Source organism: Rousettus aegyptiacus, unplaced genomic scaffold, assembly GCF_014176215.1.
Source record: "Rousettus aegyptiacus isolate mRouAeg1 unplaced genomic scaffold, mRouAeg1.p scaffold_m13_p_6, whole genome shotgun sequence".
NCBI lineage: Eukaryota > Metazoa > Chordata > Mammalia > Chiroptera > Pteropodidae > Rousettus > Rousettus aegyptiacus.
Genome location: NW_023416309.1, coordinates 97,730,085 through 97,754,109, shown reverse-complemented (window position 1 = coordinate 97,754,109; position 24,025 = coordinate 97,730,085). Strand labels below are relative to the sequence as shown.

Below are 24,025 nucleotides of genomic sequence, written 5' to 3'. Positions count from 1 at the left end.
AGCACAGAGGCTGGCCCAGCCTTTATACCATCAGGGTGGCTATGCTGGGTGGGTGGGCCTTTTCTGGATAGCTATCTCTAGTTCAGTGATCTCTGTCATAATCAGGCAAAGAAAACAAGTCACACAGTAGACACTGTCTCTTCTTTCCTTCACTCTACCCTCTATTCCCCCTACCCATAAGGAAGAAATTACCCATTCTGGTGGGTGGCCTTCAAGAATTTGGTTTTCTAAGCAAGAATAATTTGGTTGTCAAAGAGCTGTCAGATCAGAATCCCAACTCCCCGGTCACCCCCACCCTCAACCCAAAAGTCAGGAAGCTAGAAAATAGGCTTCTCATTCAAGTTTCTGAGGATTACTAGCCACTCCCTCCAGGAAAAGATGAATGGAGTGTGAGGAGGTAAGCAGTAGGGGATGGCACAGAGCCACCCCCAAACATAAGCTGGTGCCCAGCTGTTTTCCAAAATATATTTGCAGATGGAGAAAGTGGGTGTGGAGAAGGGAAATCTCTCTCCCAACCCCGGGGATTACCTCCCCCTCCACAGTACCCTCTTTCTCTGAGTCCTTATTTCATCTTTTTTTTAAAAAACACACACACACACACAAAAAAAAATAAGTAAAAACAAAACAAAAAAAAGCACTCTGTACAGGAACTCGATCTGGATGCTACTGCTGCTCCCTTCTTCCAGGGGCAGAGCTGGGTCTCAAGGACAGTCTCTGAATGGATTGCTTTTGTCCTAGACACTCCTCCTAGGTCTAGCTTCCCTAAGTCCTTCAAGGCCAGAGATCTGGAAGGAGAAAGCCAGGCTGGATTGCTCCCTCAGGTGAGGAGGCTGTGGTTGTGGCATTCACTGGCCCCTAGAGTCTGCTGGGGCAGGGTTCCAAATCAATCAGGACCTTCCAGTGCTGTCTTCTTTTCCAACCAGGCTGGACCCCTCAGCCAACTGGGAATTGGAGTAGGAAAGGTTTCTGGCCTGGCAGGCTCCACTGGATGTGGTCCAAGGGCCCTTTCCCCACCTCATCCTGACACAGAACAGAAGTCAGGCCTTTCTCACTTCCCAAGGGTTCAGTAGGACCTAAGCAGACTTGGCCTTTTGGCTCACACTGGCACATCCAGGCCCAGGTACTCAGGGTTCTCTGCCGTAGGGGTCCCTTCGAAGGTGCTAGGTGGAGAACCCCGCTCTGATGGGTCCTGGTCCCAGTAATAGAGGTTATCAAAAGCTGGACTGAAGGCTGGAGGAGGGTGGGGCTGAGAAGCAGCCTTGCCACGGGGTGCCAAGTACTCGGGGTTCTCCACAGCACCCCCAAAGGCAAAAACATCTTTGACAACCCCGTTCTTCCCAGGAGAGAGAGTCTTGGGCCTTTCCAGCGTGGCACCAGCAGGTCGAGGAGTCAGGGGGCCATCTAGGGGTGAGGGAGGCTGCGGGCGAGCCTCTGGCTGGTTCACGTATTCTGAAAGGGCGAGAGAAGGGGCCTTGTTAGGGGAAGGAATCCATGTGTCCCAGCTACTTCCAAAACCCCAGTGAACCCTGGGCTGAGCTGAGCATCCCCAACTTCCCCACCTCCCAGTCTCTCAGCTCAGGCTTGAATTCCATACCGGGCTGGGGGCTGCAGGTCAGGGGAGCAACGTAGCCATCAGTTTCAGGAGGCAAGGGAACTGTGGGGTCCTCACTGTACCGCTGTAGAGGGCTGGGGTCATGTGGGGAGAGAGTTTGCAGTCCCTTGGCTGCCCCCACTCCCAAATCACTGTCAAACACATCAGAGCCTGCCCCTTCTGAGGGTGCCAGTGGAGACTTGGGGGGCTCCTCTTCGGAGGGCTCCAGCCCCAGTGTCAGCTCACCACCGCCACTCTGGGGAGAAGAGAAGGTCACGATGGGGCTTATTAATGGATTTTAATTAGAGACTCCATGGGAAGTGTGACAGGGTCATAAGAGAGAAACAGAGGTCACCCTTAGGGTATGACAGTTACCGTGAAGAGAATGGGGTCATGGGTTGGAAGGCAGTAGGAAACCTTAAGGAAAATGGGGTCTCTGTGAGAGGTAATGGTTATGGGGGGACATGAAAGAAAGGGAGCCTAGTCCATTGGGGTTGGAGGAGGTAACCAAGCACACCCAGCACAGTGTGACGGAGAGCACTGACCCTGGTGGATGAGCTGCGGTGCCTGCGGTGGGCTGTGCCCCCAGCACCCGGAACAGGATCTGGGCAGAAGAAGCCCTGCTGGGGTACCAGGTACTCCTCCGCATCCACCAGGTCCCCCATGTCGTCATCCTCCAGCAGCGAGCGGTAGAAGGTGCTGTCCAAGGGGCTGGCAGGGCCCAGATCCTCATTCTGGGGAGGAGGGAGACAGAGGATGGCAGCCTCTCCCCACCCCAGCGCTTAGCCTCCTATGGATGGCTCAAGGAGGTACAAGAGGTAAGGATTGGGCTTGAGGCCTGGGACCCAGGAGTTGCCTCCCTTTCTATCCACTTCAGGGGTGTGCTTAGTCATAGGCAGGGACAAGGTGGAAAGGCCAGTACCTGGATGACCACAAAGCGCTGGGGATCCCTGGCCATGCGGGAGAATTCGGCCACCAACTCCCGGAACCGAGGCCGACACTCGGAGTCAATCATCCAACCTGGGGACAGGAGGAAGCTCAGCATCTGTTTCCGCTGCAGCCTGTGTACAGCCCCACCCCCTCTCCCTCTCCAGTCTGGTCTAGTGATTAGAGCCCCAAGCCCTTGTGTGGTAGAGCTGAGGTACCAGGACTTTTGAGAATCTCTGTAAGTTCACCCTTTTTATTTTGCATGTCTTTTTTCTAGCTGATCCTCTAGAACTTCCCTGGACTGATACTATAAAAAAGAAGCAAGACCCTTTTGAGGCTCCTGTAACCATATCAGGACCCCTGGGTCCACATACATTTTGCCTTTGGCCCCCTCCCATGCCCCTTGTAGGCCCCTCCACCTAGGACCTCCCACCCCTTCTCCAAGCAACCAGCACAGCTCAGCCACGCACATTTGACCATGATCATGTAGACATCGATGGTGCAGATGGGGGGCTGGGGCAGCCGTTCCCCCTTCTCCAGCAGGTCAGGGATCTCCCGGGCTGGGATCCCATCGTAAGGTTTGGCCCCAAAAGTCATCAGCTCCCATACAGTCACACCTGGGGCAGAGACAGGGTGGGTTAAGGGGGAGTGTTAATAGGGGGAGCTTTAGTGTACTGAGCTCCAGAAGCTCTAAGAGCCTGGTACCATGGGAAGGGGGAAGGGATGTGATGGGTTAGAAAGCAGTAGGAAACCTTCTTAGGGAAAGTAGGGTCTCCATGAGAGGTAATGGTTGTAGGGGGACACTGGACGTGTACAGACCCTGGCAGATTGGGACATTGGCAGCTCCTCCCTTCTGTCCCATTCATGGTAAGGTGTCTCCATTAATTTTCTCCATCATGGCTCTCATCCTTCCACCAACATCCCCACCATGGACAGGGCCATGGCTCCTTGGCCACCCCTCCCAACCCTCCCCACCACGCACCGTAGCTCCACACATCACTCTGGTGGGTGAACCGCCGGCGGAGAATGGACTCCAACGCCATCCACTTGATGGGTACCTGGGAGAGCAGAGGAATAAGCCCTCAAACTAGGTGTGTGGGGATGTGGCCGTTCTCAGAGTTCTCCCAGGGCCCAGAGCCCATTCCACCTTGCCTTACTCTACTCCCTTCGCTAACCTTGCCCCCGTCCGCATGGTACTCTGTCTCGTCAATGTCCAGCAGCCGAGCCAGCCCAAAGTCTGTGATCTTGACATGGTTGGGACTCTTGACCAGCACATTCCGGGCAGCCAGGTCCCTGTGCACAAGCCGCACTTCCTCCAAGTAGCTCATCCCCTGGGATAAAATATCCGCGTGAATCACGTTCTGGCCATACTCTCCCAGGAAACCTCCCCATCCTAAGGTGGGAATAGGCTTGCTCCCAAAGGGCGCCAGCAGAGCATACCTTTGCAATCTGCACACACCAGTTCAGCAGGTCCTGGGAGCCCAGGCGTCCACGGTGTTCCCGGACATGGTCTAGGAGGCAGCCATAGGGCATAAGCTGTGTCACCAGCTGCACGGTAGAGGTCAGGCAGATGCCCAGGAGACGCGACACATATGGGGAGCCAACACCAGCCATCACATATGCTTCCTGAGGACAAGGGCATACATTGAGAGGGTTTGCGAGACCACAAACCCCCAACCGCCAAACGCCACTCCTAAGGACCGAGGTGTGACAGAACCCTCACCGGATCTCACTCCATTCAACACAAACCATAACCACAGCCCACAGACTAGGGAGGTTAAGAGTTGAGGTTTAAGGATAACATAGTCTCCTCAAATCCTAGTGAAGAGAAAGCCCAAAGCCCAGACCAGCAACCAGGGGGGTCCCTTCTGTAGAGGGTGGAGGGGCTTACGTCCAGGATTTCTTTGTTGGCTTTGGGAGATGTGTTTTCCCTCAACACTTTGATGGCCACTGGGATTTTCACATTCTCCCCATCAGGGATCCAGATGCCCTGGGCAGAAAAAGGAGGATGTGAGCAGGAAGAGGGCTGGCCAGATCTAACCCACAGCTGTCCATAAGGTCATTACTTATGCTCTGAATACCCTTCCCCACTGTTGGGCCAACCTCACTAATTAGCAACAACTTTATTATTTAGCCCCACTCACCATTCTCTTATGCCTTGTCCCAGCCTCTATTACTGCCCAACCAAACACCACTGCCTCCAGCTCTTGGCTGCTTTCCCTAACAGTACCCTTGGCCACATCTGACGCATCCTCTGCAACCTCCCACCCTGGACTTCGGCCCCACCTCTGACCTTGTAGACTGTGCCAAAAGCTCCTGATCCAAGCACCTTCACCTTCCTCAGCTCTGTCTCTTTTAGGATCCGCATCTGAGCCTGGTTAGGCATTGCTCCACTAGGTGTCAACGGCTCCACCAGCTGGGGTGAGGGGGTGACCCTGCATCAGTGCCTGGGTGGCTGGGCCACAGACCCCAGGCTGGTAGGGAGGCCCTCAGACCACCTCACCTCTGTTTCCTGCAGCAGCCTTCTCATCGTGTACTTCCGGATCTTCTGCCTCCTTCGCCTGATTAGGATGCCGAAAACTACCCCTATAATCATGACCAGCAGAGTTCCCACCACAGCAGCAATGATAGACGTCACAGGGCTGAGGACGGAAGCCAAGGTCAGGGGTTGGGGACCAGTCTTGGGTAGAAGGGATGAAGGGACCCCATGGAAGGACATGAAGGTCACTGGTGTTTGGAAAAGGAATTTGGAAGAGTGATCCACAGGCTTCCATCCTCTCTTCCCTACTTTAAAACCTCCCTTGGCTCCCTATTGCCCCCAGGATAAAGTCCAAACTCCTTGCTGGACATTCAAAGCCTTCTTTACCCACATATGCAAATTGTCTATGCTCTTGCCCATGGCTCTAGTCCAGATTCTCAAACTTCCTGAGAAAAATCACCAAGAAGCTTGTTAATATGGCTAAGTCTGGAGCCCCGCCCCCAGAGAGTGATTGTGGTATGGGGTGAGGCCCAGGAATGTACACCCAGTGATTCTGATGTTCTAGACAAATTTTTCAGGCATAGGTCATGATTTCCACACCTCCCAACATTTGCACATGCTGTTACTTCTGCCTGGACCATTCCTCCATGCATGGGATCACCTTTCACAACTCATCCTGGAATAGATGGCACTCCTGGGTGTTGACCCTACGTCGTTGTCATCATTGTCCCTCTCCTTTGCTTACCCAAAGGCTGGCACATCACAGACCTCTAATTAACACTTGTTTCATGGACAAATGATTGCCTAGGACATACTCTAATCTGTTTTTCCCCCCAAAACCCTTCCCAAAGCTCCCCACTGCCCAGAAACCAAGTCCAACACTGTAGCCCGGTAGTGAGCAAGGTCCTATGGCCTCTGGATCCGGCCCAAACCTGACTCAGACTTCATCCTTTACTCTGTTCCCTGTGCTTATAAAATGGCCCACCACACCAGAACATTCAAGCAAACACATCCTAAATTTTTCTGACTCCTCCCCAACAACGCCACCTGGTTACTTTCTCCCTAATGCAGGTAACATACCTGCCCCTCTTTCAAGGCCCGGCTCAAATGCCATCTCATCCTTGAAGCCTCCCACCACATCCTGTTAAGAATTCACTGTTTACTCCCTCAGAGCTGCAGCAGCATCCTCAACAACGCCGCTTGTGTCCCTTGCAAAACATCTAGCTACTTGAGGGTTGAGAGGTACTGGGTGTCTTTGCCATCATTTCTTGTTCCCCACACCTTGAGCATCCTGAGCAGGTCCTCCATCCACTTGTTGAGGAGAATTGAAAAGAGGATCAATGGTGGAAGAGTGGGCAAGAAAGGAACATGTGTCGTGTCAGGAGACCCCCTCCCTGCAGCAGTGACTGGTGGGGGACTGAGGGGCCATGTGGGGCACGACCTGGGACCAGGCTGACCTGGCTCTCTGCTCAGCAGGGCAGCCCTTGTCATCCAGATCCACACAGCTGCAAGAGAGAAAGAGAGAGAGTCCCATCAACAAGACTGGGAACCACCTCCTGTCTCATTCCAGCCTCACGGCAGCTCCAGAGGTAGGTGTGGCAGGGTTATTATCTCCATTTAACAAAGGCAGAAACTGGGCTAAAGGTCACCAGTGCTCTTTCTGCCACCCCACAGGGGGATCCCTTCTCCAGCCTGTGACCCCACACCCCTGTGGTGTGTCCTCTGGGGGGTGGGGGTCACCCAAAGGAGCACCAAGTCCAGAAGCTCAGCCATTCCTTCTGTGAAAGAAAGCCAGATATTAAACTGGCACAGCTTCTGCAGAAGATAGTTTGGCAACACCTATTAAATAATGCCTGTGACCCAGCAGTTCCCCTCTTGGGATATACCCTAAAAATGCCAACACCTGTACACTAGGGGGCATGCACAAGATGCTCACTTGCACATGGAGCTCAAGTGTAATAAACTGCAAAAAAAGGGGGAAAAAAAGAGCAAGCTCAATCAATATCCCTCAAACATGGATATAGTCAAATATCATATCCATGCTGCAGATTGAGTAGTTCAAAAAAAAAATGGAGGTAGATCTATGTGCAGTCACACTATAGGACATCCAAGGCACACAGAGTGGGAGCTGAGAAGCAAAGTGCAGAGCAATATGTACAGTATGATTCCATTTACATATAAAAAATGAACAAAAAGTACAGCACAGGGAAGATAGTCAATAATATTGTCATAACTATGTATAGTGCCAGGTAAGTACTAGACTAATTGGAGGGATCACTTCATAAATTATATAAATGTCTATCCACTATGCTACATACTTGAAACTAATATAAAATAATATTTAATGTCAACCATAATTTTAAAAAATGCACACATAAAAACCAAAACTGATTATAAGTTGAACTACATGAAATTGCTGTTCCTTGACCATTTATGACCTACAAAAACAAAAATCTTATATGACTCAACCTAATATAAATATATGTTTGTGTAAATGTGTAGAGAAAGCCTGGAGGGATGAATCTGGTGGTTCTCTCCAGACAGGGATGGGGGAGGGGGAAAAAAACACAGTGGCTTTGCAATGTTTATACTTTTATATCGCTGAAAATGTTTATCACAAGGACATATTCGTGTATTTCATGTGTAAATAAAAACAACTATGTTAAAAAAAATGTTTAAATAGATCACTGTGTTAGGACATGAGAAAACATTGCAAGATTCTGTTAAGTGAAAAGAAGCAATTTGCAAATAATATGTATGGTCTATGATCCCACTTTGCTAAAAAAGAAGTATATATTAGACTACAGACAGATAAAAACAACTGGAGAATAACCATATATATACTTACATAGAAATTATGTTATAATATGTTAGACTGTGCACAGATAGAAATAACTACAGAGTATAACATTTTAGTATATGTGCTGCCAGAAGTGAGCACAAGAGAGTATAACATTTTATATGTTATAATGATATATATATTAGTCTGCGCACGGTTAAAAAACTAGAGGAAAAATATTACAAATTATTAACAGTGGGGATAGAACTGCTGATAGTGACATTAATTTATATTTCATGTTCTAATAAAAAAATTTTAACATGTTACTTTTGTGGTCAGATAAAAAAAGATACGAAAAATTGCATCTCAGGATAAGCAAAGGCAGTTATCTCCCTTTTATAATAAGAGCCCCGGAGAGGCTCCTGGAACAAAGCCCTCCTTTTTGCAGAAAAGGCCCTCATACTCACGAGTGGGTGCAGTTGATGGGGCACGGCTGGCACGTGCCCTTCTCATCTGGGAACTTCCAGATGGGCATGAAGGAGAGGTCAGGTTTCACACCACTGGGGCAGCGAGCCACGCAGAAGGGAGAGTCCTTGTAGTGGGCACAGGCCACACACTGGTCAGCCCCCTGGGAGGGGAGGAAAGATTTGTGGGGGCTGGCAGTAGGATCAGGACCTACAGTCTCCTTTGAGCTTCCCACTGTTACTCAGCAGCACTTTTCATTAGGGTGTAGTGAGAATTAACTTAAAACAGGTTTTTTTTTAAAGTTAATTCTCTTGCTCCTGGGACAGCCCAGACTTGCTGTGTCTGCTACCTCTGCTCTTCACCCAGCTCCCTCAACTTCAAAGCTTGATCCCAAGCTGGGGGCTTCGCATGAAGAACTGGAGGCCTGGGAGGGGAGTACATTACTTAAGGTATAACTGCAAGTAATGATAGTTACTAACAGGTGGAGAGCCTTTCCCGTACTTAGGCACCATGCCAAACCCTATTTTGAGTTAATTCTTACTATACCCTAATGAGGCAGGTACTACTATGATACTCATTTTATAAATGAGCAAACTAAGGTTGGAAGCAGGGCCCGGATTTAAATCGAGGTAGTCTGATGCCTAAGCCCACATGTCCAACCACTCTGGCACAGCCAAGAACACAGGCTTCCCTGGGACCTCTGCGCAATCCAAAGGGTCCCGGGTCTACCACACAGCACAGCTCTTGCGGTCCCCAGCACCCCAGCCTCCCTCCACCACCTCCTGTTGTTCCACCCTCCTGCTGCTCTGGTCTGAGCTCAGGGCGCTCTCCACTGATGTCTTACCAGACTTGACCAGGTCCCTGGCAATCTGCCCCAACCCACCCTTGCTTCCCTCCACCCAGCTCTGAGCTCACTAACAGCTCACCGATCCTACGCAGGTCACTGAGCCATTCTGGGGCTGACACTCGGGGTGGCACGGCAGACAGTACTTGTCCTTCACATACTCCCGGGGGAGCCTGAGAGAGGGGATGGCTGGTGAGGGGTCTGGAAGGAACCCTTGTGCACCCCTCCGGCCGCCCCCTGCTCCTCCCCGCATACCCCTGCAGTACTCGGCACTCCTCCACGCACTCCTGGCCCCGAAGGAACTGGCTGCAGTTGACACACTGGGTGGGTCCCGGACCCCAGCAGTGCCCATGGGCACACAGCGGGTAGCAGGCCAGGCCTTCACCCACTGCAGCAAGGAGGAAGGAGTCAGAGAGGATTCTTAAGGGAGACTCCAGGTCCAAGTGAACCAGGGGAAGAGGCTGTGAGGGTGGCTCTGGGTTGGAGGGGCAGGGATAGGGCTTGGGCAATGCGGAGAGAGAAAGGAGTTCTCAGGTTCCAGAAACAGAGGAAAGGGAAGGGAGGGATGCCAAGAAGTCAAGCCAGCCAGAGCTGTGTCAATAATGGCGCACCAGGGACAGGCAATCTACATAAGTCCCAGGTTGCTGTTGTTAGGGGCCCGTGGGCACTCCTGTGAGGGGGCAGACGGGGAGCAGGCACACTGGGCTCCCTGTCTTACCACATTCGTCCTCTGGTCGGTTAGCACTGTGGAGCAGGGCCTGGTGAGGGTTCCGAAAGAGCTGGTCCCAGGGCACCGTGTGCACAAAGCAGAGGTGGGCGTTGCGGTGGATGAGGGCCAGCCCACTACCCAGTTCCCGCAGTGAGCGCAGCCCCAGCCAGCTGATGCCCAGGCCTTGCAGGGTCAGCGAGTAGGCACCACTGTGGGAGAGGAGGGCTCAGCTGCAGAGCGAACAGCTCGTTGCTGACCCCTTCCACATCCACAAGGGCTGCCCCCACTCGAGCACCCTCTACTAACTCCCATGGAAAGGCTGCCAATGGAGCCCCTGGAGAAAAGGCTTCTCCCAGACCTCCCCATCAAGCCCCCTCTCCTGGTGCTCACTCATGCAGAACTCGTCCCCGGATTACTCGCAGGTTCTGGAAGACACTGAGGTCAGGCAGGGTGTCTGGCCACGCTGAGATGTACAGGTAACCTGCAGGCACAGGGTGAGTCTAGGAGTGTGGGGACAGGATGAGGATCCCCAGCTCCTTTAGAGCAGAATGCAGAGGCAGGGCGCACCTGTAATTTCCTCTAAGGTCTCAAACACTCTGAGCTGCTCAGGCTGTAGGGGGACAGTGCTGGAGGCTGGGTCCCTAGAAGGAGGATGAGGAGAGGAGTCAGCAGGGCCAGCAAGGGGTGGGCACGACCCCCAGACTGGCCGTGCCACCCTTACCCCTCTTCTATTAATAACTTCAATTAAACCCTTGGCTCAAGCTCGGCTGTTGCCATCCCGAGCTGCAGAGCCCAGGCCCTAGTTTGGCAGGATCTATCAAAACAGTGTTTATATTCTTTGATCTAGAAATTCTACTTCTAGGAATGTGGCCTAGAGAGACACTGGCCCCCGAGGCATGTACAAGGCAGAACTGTTTGTAAGAACGGAAACTGAAAATGACCTAAACACCCATCAGTAAATAGGAGAGCTGTTAAATATAATCCTGACTATAGACAAAAAAACTAAACATTTAGGAGCACTTAGTATATGCCAGGCACTGTTCTAAGAGCTTATGCATATTAACTCATTCAAACTTTATAACCACCTTATGAGAATGGGACTAGTTTTGCCCCAATTTTAGAGAAGAGGAAACTAAGGTCCCATAAGATCACATGTCTAGTAAGTGGCAGTGCCAGGTTTCAAACCCAGGCAGTCTGGTTCCCGGACCCTTAGCTGCAACTCTTTGCTGCTGCCACCTGCTCCACACCTCTTGAAAGAAAGGCACCTTAAGAACCCTCAGGACCAGCTCTCCAAAGCAAAGGGCAGACAATACTCACAATATGCTCTCATTTACATAAGCCAAGGTCTCTAGCAAAATTACAACTATGTTTTCCATGCGTGTCTATGTATGTATAAAAGGTCTAGAGGAACACACACCATTAACAGCGGTCTCCTCTGGAGCAGAAGTGGAGAAAGTGTTGAAAGAAATTTTCTCCTTTTCTTAATATGTAGTTTTATTGAAATGTATTTCACATACAATAAAATGCGCAGATTTTTACTATACAGTTTGATGAGTTTTGACAAATGCATTCATTCACTCATGGCTTCCCCTCCCCAACTGATATACAGAACACCTCCATCACCCCGGAAATTTCCTTTGTGTCCCTTTGGAGTCCCCCCATCCCAGGACAACCACGGTTTTGATTGCTATCACCAGAGTGGTTTTGCCTACCTAGACCCTCACATAAAAAGAATCAGACAGTGTGGATTCTTTTCTGGCTTATTTCAATTAACATAATGTTATTGAGACTCATTCATGTTGTGTATATCAGTATTTTGTTTCTTTTTGTTGCTGAGAATGTCATTGTATAGATAGGCCATCGTTTGTTTATTCATTCACCTATTGATATACATTTGTGTCATTTCCAGTTTGTAACTATTGTGAATAAAGCTACTATGAACTCAAGGAGAATGTAACTTTATGTGGATGGCTTGACCTCCATACAAGTGCATGTTGACAGATAACATGTCATGTATGAAAAGAATCCCTCCAAAGGTCCCTGCCCCCTCTGGCCTCCCACCTCTGTCTCTGGCCATCCCCTCACCCCGAGATGCTGCCCTTTCTGGGTGCTCAGGAATCGGGAACTGCCTTGATATTGTCTCTGGCCATTGTGCCTACCCTTCACTCCGAGTATCCTTACCCCGCAAAGCTCTCCGGCAGAAACGCCAGGCTCCCAAAGATCTTCTTGCAGCCAGCAAACTCCAGGACATTGGCACTAGTGACCGCCCTTGCCTCCCGCAGGTGTTCCATGCCCAGGCCATAGCACACTGTGGGGAGTGGGGCAGGTGGTGAAGGCGCCTCCTCAGCCCCTGCACTGGGACTCATCGTTCCCCACATGGAGCACCTGGATCCCTAACTCCTAGGTCCTGTCTCTAGTCCCATCTTGGGGCCACATGCCCCCTCCCCACACTGACGCGATATGGGGGAGCTTGTGGGACTGATCTGGGGAGGACCAGGGGCAGAGACAGTGGGAGACACGAGGACTGGGTCCCAGGAGGGTCTGAGGAAGGGTGGGACAGTGGGCAAGGCCAGGCTGGGTGCACAGTGGCAAGAACTACAGCCTGGATTGGGGGGTGGCAGTGGGTACCTCGGGCACAAGGCTTGCTGCATTTCTCACACCGCTGTGTTCCATCTTCAGCTGTCACTTCTTGGTTGTTAAGGGGACAGACTAGGGTGCAGGATCCCACGTCCGTCGATAGGTAGTTGTCTGAGGAGACCAGGGTTGTATGTTCACATGCCCCGGCCCTTCATGCCCCACCGTGAGCACCGTCACCATGCCCAGGTAGTACAATGAGAATAACATCCGACAGTACTGGAATGCCCTTGCTACAAGTCAGCACTTAACATTCATTTTCTCCTCACAATAACCCTACATGATAAACACGTGGTGAGATTCCCATTTTGCCAAAAGGGAAACCAAAGCACAATAATGCGAATTTCTGGAGGTCATTGTGCTAGTGAGCGGAGGAGCCAGGATCTGAACCCAAATGTCTGGCTCTACACTTTGCACTGTCACTCACCGTGGGGAGGGTATGACTGGGACCTAAGAGCCCACTCCCGTCTCCTGTGAGAGGAGGAAAGAGGTCCCCAGATTCGAGGCAAGTCCCTGAATGCCCATCAGGAAATAGGGGACCTGTTAAATAAAACTCCAATCTATCTAGACTATAGAATGAAAATTAACATTTAGGAGTGCTTAATATATGCCAGACACTGCTGTTAAGAGCTTATGCATATTAACTCATTCTAACTTTATTAGGTTGGAACTACTTTTGCTCCCATTTTAGAGATGAGGAAACTAAAGCACTAGTCATAAGACTAGTAAGTGACAGAGCCAGGTTTCAAACCCAGGCAATCTGGCTCCCAGGCCTGAGCTCTTAGCTGCTACTCTTTGCTGCTGCCACCAGTTCCAAGAAGGAACGCGGCATCTCGATAAGAATCATCAGAACCAGCTCTCCAAAGCAAGAGGCAGACAGTACTCATAATATGCTCTTATTTACATAAACCAACGTCCCCACCAAAATTACTACAACTGTGTCTCTCCCTGGCACTCACAGGGACAGGCGGTCACACAGCTGGCACCAAAGGTATACCGGCCCTCAGGGTTGGGCATGGACTCGAAGGTGTCCGTGTTGTAGGTGACCAGGGCTGGGCAGTGCAGCTCACAGATGCCACTGTGGTTGAAGTGGAGGCAGGCCTGGAAGGAAAGGCATCTGGTGATCACCGGGCTGTTTTTCCTTGATGTGCCAGGGGCAGTAGGGCAGTACCAGGCAGGGTGCCCCTTCCCTTGCCCACTGAATGGTGGGGCCCAATGGGAACGTACCAGGCAGTCAGAGTGCTTAGGGCCCGTGCAGCCGGCAGCACACTGCTCATGGCAGCAGTCGGTAGGCAGCGGGCCCTTGCATCGGGCACAGCCACTGGCACAGACAGTTCGCGTCACTATCAGGCAAAGGGTAGGATGAGGGAGGGCTGGGCGGCAGCCTGGGCACTAGGCCCTCATCACCCTCCCCTCCTGGGGAGATGCCCTGACCCAGGGAAGACACCTGAGGCCTGGAATCCCAACCCTCCCCTGTCACGATTATTCTACCCAGCTCTGCGTCCCCAGATTCTGGGCCTAAGACTCACAGCGCTGACAATCCTTGGAACTTTCTCCCCAGCAGTGAGAGGCTTTACAAGCTGGAGAACAGGGTTGGCCTAGGAGAGAACAGAAAGACAGTAAGAGAGACAGAGACGAGGAAGCAGAATGCACTGCGAGGGAGAGACCCAGACAGGTAAACGAGACTCCAAAAACAGAGACATAATCTAGAAGCAGAGGGAGACAGGACAGAGCCACAGAAATGAAGAGCCACAGAGATAAAGAGACAAAGAGGTGGTGAGAAGGACCAAGACCGGGGAAATGGGTGGCGTTAGTGCAGGGGGCAGGGCTGGGGAGGGGGTAGAGGTTATGTAAGCCAGGAGATTGGGGTTGAGGAGGAACTGTCCGAGAAAGAGAGGAGGCTCTAGGCAGGGAAGAGCATGGCTTACAAGCCCGGGAGCGGTTGTTGTCTATCAGCATGAGGGCCAGCTGGTTGTTCTTGTGGAAGATGTCCTTCCACAAAATCGTATCCTGGTGGCAGAGCTGAGGGTTCCGCTGGATCAAGACCCCTCCCTTCAGGATCTCTGTGGGGCAGGCAATAATCAGAAGCCTCTGTCCCTGTCACCTTCTGCCCTCCCACCTTCTAAATGGAGAGCAGGCTTTTTAAACACACCCTAGGTTCCCCAGGGAGCAGAGAAGACACCTTCAGCATCTTTTAGCCCTATCAATCAATACCAACCCCCCTCCCATGAGACACACACACACACACACACACACACACGTGAACCGACTAAGATCCAGGGAGGAGGGGGTTGTCCATGTCAGGCTCCAGATGTCCAGGTCATTCTCTCCTCTCCTCCCACCTCTACTCTATGCACACTGCCTGGCAGTTAAAAAAGAGACTCTGGAGTCTGAAATCCAGCCTCACCACTAACTAACAACTCACTTATTCTCTGTAAACCTGTTTTTTCATCTGTAAAATGAGAATACCATTGATGCTTCCCTTGCAAGATTATAGCACGATTGAAATAAGATCACTGCATGCAAAGCCCTTGGCACACAGGGTTTGGGACACTGTCAGCCCTAGGGCTGCCATGTTCAGTTACACAGGTTGTTCACTGTACATGTGTACTCAGGCAAAAAGTAGGAAAAAAACCCATCCTGTGTCCTAATTATCAAACTGTGTGAACTAGTGGAAACTGTGACTTCCTAGGAAGAAGGAAATCTTTTCTAATCTTCACAAGGGCACTTTCCCTAGCTCTGACTGCATCCATCAAGAAGGGACATAACCCTCCCCCCCCCATAGCTAGCTGTGACCCTGGTCAGCTCTCAACAACCAGGAGATTTCAATGACAATGATGACCACCTGTGAGGCTTCGCAGCTGCAGCTCCTGCAGTCCTCCTGGGGCAGCCCCAACAGCAGGGGTGGCACTGTCCAGAGGGTCTCCATTGTCCAGCACGGCCAGGGCATAGCTGTCCTCAAATAGCTGGGTGCCTCGCACGATTCGCAGCCTCTGCAGTGGGACCTGTCTCACTTGGTTGTGAGCGATGAGCACATAACCCTGCACCTCCTGGATGTCCTGGAAGAGGACAGGGTAGGGTAGGGCTGAGGCAGGCCAGGGGCCTAGAACACTACCAGCCCCCAAGGCTTCCTCAGGGTTACCCAGTCCTTGGGGATCTTGGGCAAGGCCGCCATCCACTGAGCAGTCCTGCTCTCTTCATGTACAAAATGTAAATCAAGGCCACTCCCTACCTTTCCAAACCAGATTCCTCTATGATCAAGAAAGATAATGGTGTGTGGCGGGAAGCACTTTACGAACTGTGAGCAAGTGCCCCACCCTCTGTGCATCTCAGTTTCTTCATCTGTAAAAGGAAAGGCCTGGACATAATGATACCTGAGCATTGCACACATGACCCTACCCCAGAGCACCATGGACACAGCCCAGCAGGCTGGTTTCCACTCTTTTGCTCATGACCCTTTCACATACATGGTCCATTTTATCTTCAAAATGGGCCCCCCAGGGGAAGATAAAGCATGCCTATATTGCTCCCAATGTACAGATAACAAAACCGAGACCCAGCGAAGCCAAGAACCTAAACCACATTCACACGGCTTGTCGGGGGTGGAACTAGTCCTGGAACCCACATCTCTCACCAGCCCTTTCGCTACTCGAGGTTGGAAAGAGACAGTGGCTGGGCAGTTGGACAGGGGGAGGTAATCGTGCTGGCAAGAGAGCAAATATTTAGCAAAGGAACAGATGCATTCCACCTAGAGATGTCCACGGCCAGCCATGTTATAGAGAGGGAGTCAACTGGTCTTTCAGTAGAACGAACAGGGGTTAGACATCGGAAAGGACTCCAGTTGAGGAACCACAACGAGAGGAAATATAAGCTTCTTCTACCACCCACCGATAAGCAGAGAGCTCAGCTCATGGAGAGGCAGGGACTAGCTGGGGTCTCACCTGTAGGAAAGAGAGGCTGGCATTGGCAGGCAGATAGGTGAGTTCCAGGTTCCCCTGCACCACCTGACAGCCCTGGTAGAGGTGGCGGAGCATGTCCAGGTGGGTCTCAGGACTGGCTGGGAGCCGCAGCTTCATATCTGTGCCAGTGCACACTGTCAGGAGAGAGGAAATGGGTCAGAGGGCATTGCCCACCCAGTGAGCTTCTCCTACCTGACTGCCTCCTCCACACTCACTCCTCAGAGTCAAGCCATTTCAGACAGTGAGAAAGCACAACGGAAAGACCTGTCCTCCCATGTCCCTTGCACCTGCAAAAAGTGCAAAGCAAAAGAAACTTTGCAAGTTTAGGAAGAGGAGAGAAATCAGGGGACAGGCTGCTTCTGACTCAGCCCATCCTGGTCATCCAGATGGGGCCCTGCTATATCACCCCTAGGGAGCCTGCCCGCCCAATCCAGGAGGTTGGCTGGCAAAGAAAGCCTCTCTTTGTCCCAAAGACACGACTCAGAGCCAAGGGGTAAAAATCCCCCAAGAGAGGCGATGATGAATCATGAACTCTCTGGATACCCCCTGCCCCTCTCTCAAGCAAACAAACTCGGGGCATTCTCCCCACCCCATTCCAATGCCACCCACATGCCAATCTCCTGGCAAGGAATACTCATCCTCACAATGCCACCCAGAAAGTAGGAAATGAGGGTCAGCTAGAGCCCCAGTGGGGGCATGAGGACCACCGGGGGCCTGGCAGAAACCTCTGGAATTCCCCCAGGCAGGGACAAGGGGCATGAGACTCCAGCTCTGGGCATCCAGACCCAGGCTGCAGATCCTGGGCCAGAGTGATGCCTACTCCAAAGGCTCCTACTCCAGTACCTCACCCTTGCCACCTCCTCAGGGCAAGACTCCAGAAGCAGCTGGCAGAATCTATGCCACGAAACTCCTGCCACAAGAGCACTACGTCAACCCTGTGTACCTGCCCGGTGCCAGCCATCAGCCAACGGGCATCAAGATGAACTGTCCCAGGGCCCACATAGACCCTGGCTGTGTCTCCCTGAGACCAGAAGTACCCACAAAGCCCAGGGATACTAGGAGGGGTGAATGACCCCTGATGAGGGGACGCTGGGGGCAGCAGCTGGCACCGTGCCTGCCAGCATGGGGGAGATTACAGTGCCCAGTTGAACTTGTTTTTCTGCTCCAGTGAGAAGATGAATCACCTGGTGTGTCTTGCCCAGGAGGGTGTGCCAGGGGGAGGTGGGCGGAGGGCACCCCCAGGTACACAGGCCCACAGGTGCCTGCCTGAGCTGCCCGGAATTCCTGTTGGTCACCACTCCGCCTCCCGTAGACTATGTGCAGATTCAGGAGGGCAGCACAGCGGCTGATGTCGAGGTCTGACACCAGGGCTCCAGCAACTCGGAGCTAGAAGTCAAACCCCAGGGAGTACTAAGAGATACCCTCTGATACCCTCTGCCTTCCGAAAGCTGGAGGCCTGACGGCAGCCCCCCACCCCCTGGTGTTGCTTCCTGGGTCTCCTAGCAACAACCGGAGTGGTCTCTGTTCCCACCCCCCTCTGGACAGATAGGGAAGGAAGCAAACAGGGAAGAAGGGGAGGGCCCAGAAATAGAATCAAGGGTCCCTTCCCCCAGACTCCCAAGAGAAACAGGAGCTGGGGGTGGCCTGGCCAGGCCCAAAATAACGCCCCACTGCCAGGACCTCCCCCGGCCTCAGCTTCAGCTGCTTTGTAGGCACAGCTGTCTCCAGGCCCAGACCCCAAGGTCCTGGCCCAAGCCTGGGGGGGAAAGGGAGCAACAGAACAGGGGCAGGGGCTGTCTCCACCCGCTGCTGCCTGGTGCGGCTTCCAAAGGACACCAGCTGTGGCAGCCAGGCAATAGGAAAACAACAACAATGGAGCACTGGGGGCAGCTGAATTAACCGAGCCCCTACTGTGTGCTCCGTGCTCCGTAGGCACTCTGGGTGGAGCCTCCTAACATCCTGCAGAGGCTAGGACTTCAAACTGAGGCCGGGAGAGGCAGTATTCAGTATTCGAACACGAGTCTGTCTGACTTTAGATTCCGCATCCCTTCTACTAAGCCTAACTGCACACACAGATTCACCCTGCACCCCACACAAACGTAAATACACACCAACTCTACTGATGCCACAGGAAAACATTGCAGGCGCTGGGCAGGGCAGGGTGGCGTGGCTGGGCTGGGCAAGAGGAGCAGAAAGAGTGGTAGCCCCACCCCACTAGTGAATTTGTTTGTGGCCGATTTGAGTCTAATTAAGACTTTAAGTGTTTGCAACAGGTGGTAAAATTGGTACCCTGAGACCCCTCCCAAGGAGCTAGAGGCTTTCGAGCTAATCCCCACACCAACCTGATGTGAAGCCAATGCCTTCTTGATACCTCCCTTACCTCTACCTCCACCTCCCTTGCTCCCCTTCACCATGACACCTCCCCCCACCTCCTCCCACTCCCCTCCTCCTTACCAGTCCCCTCCCGAGTCCTCACCTTGGTCCCCATTTCCACACTCCCTCCTTGATTTTCTTGGGAGATAGGAAGTTCTATTCCACCCAGGGGAGCTGTTTGTCTCCAGGACACCTGCCCCTTAGGAGCTCCAATCTCCAATTCTCCAAGCAAAGTCTGTGTGAGGCCGGACCAGCCCACAGCCAGGGGACCGGACCGCACGCAGCGAGCACTGGGTGTTTACTGGATGAATGAATGAGTGAATGAATGAATGAAGTCCAATCAAGAGTCTCCAAACCAGAAGGGACCAGCTGAGGTCCCAGGGTCCATTCCACTGCTCAGAAGCTGGTCACAGTCCTTCATGTCCCTCCAGCTGGACTTCAGTGGTCAGGGTTTGGTCCCAGCTCTGTGGGTGCTCTCCTCACCACCAGCCTTCAGCCTTCCCCCTAGCTGCTGCTCTTGCTCAGCATGAAAGTCAACACTTCCTTTGGTTTCCATGAACACTACCTGCATCCCCAAAGCTCATCACCCCCAGATCCACTGGGCCACACAGCCCAGGCTAGTGACACCAAGACTCAATAACCACATGCCTGGTGTATCAGGCAGACCAGAACTCTAGCTGGGCCACTCGCCTTGTGACCTTGAGCAAGTCTCTGGATCTCCAGGACAGAAGCCAAATCAGATTCATCTCTATGCCCAGCCCTGCCTGTGATTTAGTAGGCACTCAATGAATATTTACTGACCTGAACTTGGTTGGCTGTAAAGAGGGGATAATCAAATAATAACAACTCTTCTTCTCTATAGAGAAGTTAAACGATAGTTAAATGAGATAATGAATCAAAAGGCAATCTGTAAACATGACAAGCCTTTGTAAACAGAGCTGGGACAACACAAACATTGGCTATAATTCTCCCACTCCTTGACAGAGCATACATCCCTCACTCTACCTCCACTCTCTTTTCAGGGATGGAGAGAAAAAAATGGCCTAGCAAGAGATGGAGGCGTCACCCAGAGGCACTTCCCACACTCCGAGGGTGGAAGGGGATCTCCTTCCAGACCATTCCAGCACTCAGGGGCAGGCACAACTACCTGGGCCCTACACCGCCTCCACTCCCCGCCACCCAGCCCCAGGCTCACACTGGTCCCTCGTGCTTCCATTCCAACTGTGTCTCACGCCACAGCCCTGCAGGTCCCACTGGCCTCCAGCCCACTTCTGCCTTCAGTCCCCTGTCATTCTGGGAGGGCCCAACAAGAAGGCAGACATGGACTAGACAGGGAGAGAGGATGGGGAGAGGAGGGCTGCTCGGTCGCTTTCTATAGCCTAGATAAGGGAAGACATTCACCTGCATAACGAAGTAGTGCCTCTCCCCAAATCTGGCTACCTGGCTGCCCCTGAGGCTTTGCTCAAACCATTCCTGTTGAATGGAATAAGACTGACCAGCTCCTAATGCCTCCTCCATGAGAGTCCAAAAACGTCCTGAATATTATCGAGTTGATGGGAAGCCCTGGAGAAGTCACTTCATTTCTTTGGACTTCAGTTTTCTCATCTGTGCGGCGACTTCACAGGATTGTTGCAAAGATGAAATGAAACTATCTATGGATAAGAGCCTGGCATATAAGGAAGCACGCTGTACATGTTTTGAAAGTTAAGGCGAGGGAAGTTCGCAGAGCAGGAGTACGGGGTAATTCCCAACCGAGAGAAAAGAAAAGGTACTTTATATTTGGAATGCAATGTATTTTCTCTTGCATTTGAACCAATCTTTTCCATTTTTTTGTGTGTGAATATTAAAATGAGGTTATTTTCCCTAAGTATAGTAAAAAGAAGGAAGGCTATTGGGAGAATCACATGGGAATTAAATATGAGCTCTGCAAGATAAAAAGGACATATGTGCTGCGCACTTTACAAGACCTTGGCCTCTAGGAGGATCTCAGCAAAATCCAGACCCTCCGGGTCTTCCCCCATCTCTCCTTCCTTCCACATTCCTAACACAACCCTCAGCCCCAGAATGTAATAAGGGTGCTGGAGGCAGCTGGGTGGTGTGCTGCCATTTTAACTATTCCCTGCACAACAAACTCAACAACTCTGTCTGCTCCCAGCAGTGCAGGTTGAAGGGTGAGGAAGACGAGAGGGGCAGGAGAACTGACCCCTCAGATCCCAGCACTGCAGCAACCCAGCCACTCGCCACCTGCTCAACTCGAAGGCTCAGATGAGGAGGACAGCAGCTCAGCCCGACAGCCCAGCGTGGCCTCACCCTTCTCAGCCAGCAGAAGGTCAGTGGTGAAGACACAGCCTGAGAAACAGGGACGGGAAGGATGGACTCAAGCAGGGGAGACTCCTTCCTCAGAGTGAAGGCGTGGGGCCACCTCCTGCTGTTTACAGCAGAGCTGGCCCAACACCTTAAGGGAGTTCCTTGAGAGGGCAGAGTTCAGCAGAGTCCCCAAGTCAACAGAGAGACTGTTTGGGAACACAAAGCCCAGACACACACACACACACACACACACACACACACACACACAGAGCTCAAGAACACGCTAGCATAGGGGTGCTCTGGCAACACAGACAGGATGACACCCACCCCTTCTCCAGACTCCCTGACCTATGGAGACCGCTCACCTCCCAGGGCGTTCTCATTTTGTCTACTTCACAACCCAGTAGTGACACAGGGAGCAGTGTCCCCCATTGTTCAAAGTAGATTAACAGTGATTTCAAAAGTGTGGTTGCTTACTTGCTGCTATTTAACGTCTTTAAGACCAGATTTTCACCTGGAATATGAGCTTATTAGTAGAACTTCTCTCCTAGGGCTGTTTTGAGAACTAAAGGAGGGAACACATGTAAAACACTGTGTGCAGTGCTTGGCACCAGAGTATATTTCCAGCTTTAATCACAATTACATATGGACAGACCCATGCGGCGGGACACACTGTCATCCCCCCATCACCCCTCCCCACACACAGCATAAGGGAAAAGGCAGGACAATCCCTGTGCATACTCCCATCTAGTCCTATTTCTCAGCCTCCCTCCACTTCCAACTGCCCAGGATTCCCTCCTGTAGAACTCTGCCACTTTATGCCCCAGACCGGGAAACCCACCACCACCACCTCTCTGCCGCCCATGCTCTCTAGAAGTCACAAAGCACAAAGTCCCTGAACTGGCCCTAAAGAAACTTGTTCAAAACAAACGTCTCCCCCTCCCCCCAGCCAGACGCCAGCGTGAAGCAACTCCGCGATCCGACTGGCCACCCTCTCCTCCCGGCTCTGGCTGGACAGGTTGCTCTCCCCACCTTCCCCCTACACACCCCGATCTTGCCTGAAGCTGTAGTAACTAAACCTAAGCGGCCGGAGGCGGGCGGAGAGGAGGCAGGAGGAGGGGCAGGGCAGGAGGGACCCCCGGGGAATCCAGCCCAGTCCAGTCCGGAGGCGGAGGCTGCCAACTGGAAAGACTTTGAGAAAGCTCGAGGGGGCTCAAGAAGGGGGCGCGCGCGCACACGCACACGCGCGCGCGCGCGCACACACACACACACACACACACACCCCGTGCAATACAACTTCGATGGGAAACTCTTAACAATCTCAGAGAACTTTTTTGACAGAGGCTGGAAAGTGCCGGTCTCCTGAATGGGACATCGAGAGGCGATTCTGTGTAACTGCCCCCCTGCCCCAGCTTCTTCTGCTCCCTCCCCGCAGAGGGCCGGCGGCTCTGAGCGCCTGGACTGTCCGAAACTTCGCATCGGGAAGCTCGTACGACGCCCCCTGCCCCGTCTGCCCGGGGATTTCGGCGGGTGTCCCAGGCTGCCGGGTCCGGTCGCGGCCCCCTGCCCCCCCCCAACCCAGACCCACCTTGAGTGCCCGTGGCTCCGGGGGGCAGGAGGGCGAGAAGGAGCCCCCAGCGGCACCAGGCCGCCAGCTCCATGGTGCTCACTGCGGTTCCGGCCCCATGGCTCCGGCTGGACCAGGCTGGGGGGCGCCGGGCGCAGCAGGCGGAGAGGCCAGGCGCTTGGCGCCGGAAAGGGTACCCCGCGAAGGGGCGGGCAGCTGCCTCGAAGAGGGGTCTCTTCTCGTCTCTCTGCGCACGCTGGAGGGGAATCTCAGTCCCACAACTTCATTCTTGTACTTCCTCGAGCCTGCCCTCCTCCTCCACCTTCTCCTCCTCCTGTGATTGGGAGCCAGCGCGCTCACAGCTCGTCCCCCCCCCCACCCCCCACCCTCCCGCTCCAACTGCATTCCAGCAAGTCTCTGGGAGTGGCAACTCCCGGCTTCACTTTCTCCTTCTCTCCGCGCAGGCCTGGGGTGCGTCCCTCCCGGCGCCGGGACGCCCGAGGTGCCTGCAGCGGTTCTCATCCATTTCCATGAAGAACTCCTAAAAGTAGAGGAGGTGATTGCGCCCCCTCCTCCAGGAGTCTGGGGCAAATGCTTTAGGCTGCCATCCTTAATTCTTGCAGGTTTTATCTTAAACATTCCTGGCGAGTTTGCATCCTACTCCATCACGTGCCTATTCGTTTTAATATCAAATAATTGTTTTCCCATCATGTCCTAAGAAAAGTTGATACCCAAGAAGGGGCGTGTATTGTGTTTAACTTGTGTGTTGTGTTTAACTTGTGGTTTCCAGGACTCCCTGGCATACCATCTCGAATCTTTTAGGTATCTTTTTCAGTCCGAAAAGCATGAGGGTTTACCAATTTGGAAGGAGAGAGTCAAATTGGAGGGACCTACATCTCAATCCTTTGAAGAACATCCCTCTTCTTTCTTTACTACTGGGGCATTCAGCACCAATTTATCCAAGATTTTTTTTCTCTGTCCCTTGTTTTTTATTAGCCTGTTCAATTCCACCTCCCCACCTGGCATTCGTTCCACCTGGAGCCCCTGATCCTGTTCTTAAGGCCCAGTGGGGGTTGGAGTGGGGAGTGGAGTGGTGCCAGTGTAGAAAGGCATGTTGTTGTTGGAAATTCCAACAAAATATTGCATGGGACAGACAACTTACACGAAAATATCATTTGTTGTTTATCTGAAATTCAAATTTAACCAACCATCCCTATTTTTATTTGCCAAATCTAGCAACCCTTGTTGCAGTGCCTTCGCCGAGAGCATGCCTGTGATGTTCAAGAGCTCAGAACACTTACTGGGGATTGGAAAATGAAGGGCACTAGCATTTCTTAAGCAGCTTCCATATTCCCTAGCATGGGTACAGGCAGGCGCTTTGGGGGGCGGGG

General features: G+C 52.4%; 1 protein-coding gene across 2 annotated transcripts; it reads right to left on the bottom strand.

The window, feature by feature from the left end:
- Nucleotides 1-126: 126 nt before the first annotated feature.
- Nucleotides 127-22,971, bottom strand: ERBB2 (erb-b2 receptor tyrosine kinase 2). Of its 2 annotated transcripts, XM_016164772.2 has the most exons (27): nucleotides 22,656-22,971; nucleotides 16,370-16,521; nucleotides 15,274-15,487; nucleotides 14,357-14,491; nucleotides 13,958-14,026; nucleotides 13,656-13,771; nucleotides 13,388-13,529; nucleotides 12,423-12,542; nucleotides 11,976-12,102; nucleotides 10,362-10,435; nucleotides 10,185-10,275; nucleotides 9,804-10,003; nucleotides 9,341-9,473; nucleotides 9,168-9,258; nucleotides 8,244-8,404; nucleotides 6,455-6,502; nucleotides 5,022-5,160; nucleotides 4,812-4,934; nucleotides 4,410-4,508; nucleotides 3,959-4,144; nucleotides 3,694-3,849; nucleotides 3,501-3,576; nucleotides 2,989-3,135; nucleotides 2,514-2,611; nucleotides 2,137-2,325; nucleotides 1,595-1,847; nucleotides 127-1,449 (listed from the first exon to the last, which is right to left on the bottom strand). In XM_016164772.2, exons 1-27 carry the CDS (start codon nucleotides 22,726-22,728, stop codon nucleotides 1,097-1,099), a joined length of 3,765 nt encoding a protein of 1,254 aa, XP_016020258.2. In that variant the 5' UTR covers nucleotides 22,729-22,971; the 3' UTR covers nucleotides 127-1,096. The 2 variants fall into 2 exon arrangements, with proteins under 2 accessions (XP_016020258.2, XP_036078653.1); XM_036222760.1 differs by lacking the exons at nucleotides 16,370-16,521; nucleotides 22,656-22,971 and adding an exon at nucleotides 15,661-16,303.
- Nucleotides 22,972-24,025: the final 1,054 nt, after the last annotated feature.

Coding starts and splice junctions, on each gene's coding strand:
- ERBB2 (XM_016164772.2), bottom strand. CDS start 22,728: ATGGAGCTGGCGGCCTGGTGCCGCTGGGGGCTCCTTCTCGCCCTCCTG. Junction 14,027..14,356: donor CAACAACCGCTCCCGGGCTT/GTAAGCCATGCT, acceptor GTTCTCTCCTAG/GCCAACCCTGTTCTCCAGCT. Junction 1,450..1,594: donor GACCTGCAGCCCCCAGCCCG/GTATGGAATTCA, acceptor TCGCCCTTTCAG/AATACGTGAACCAGCCAGAG.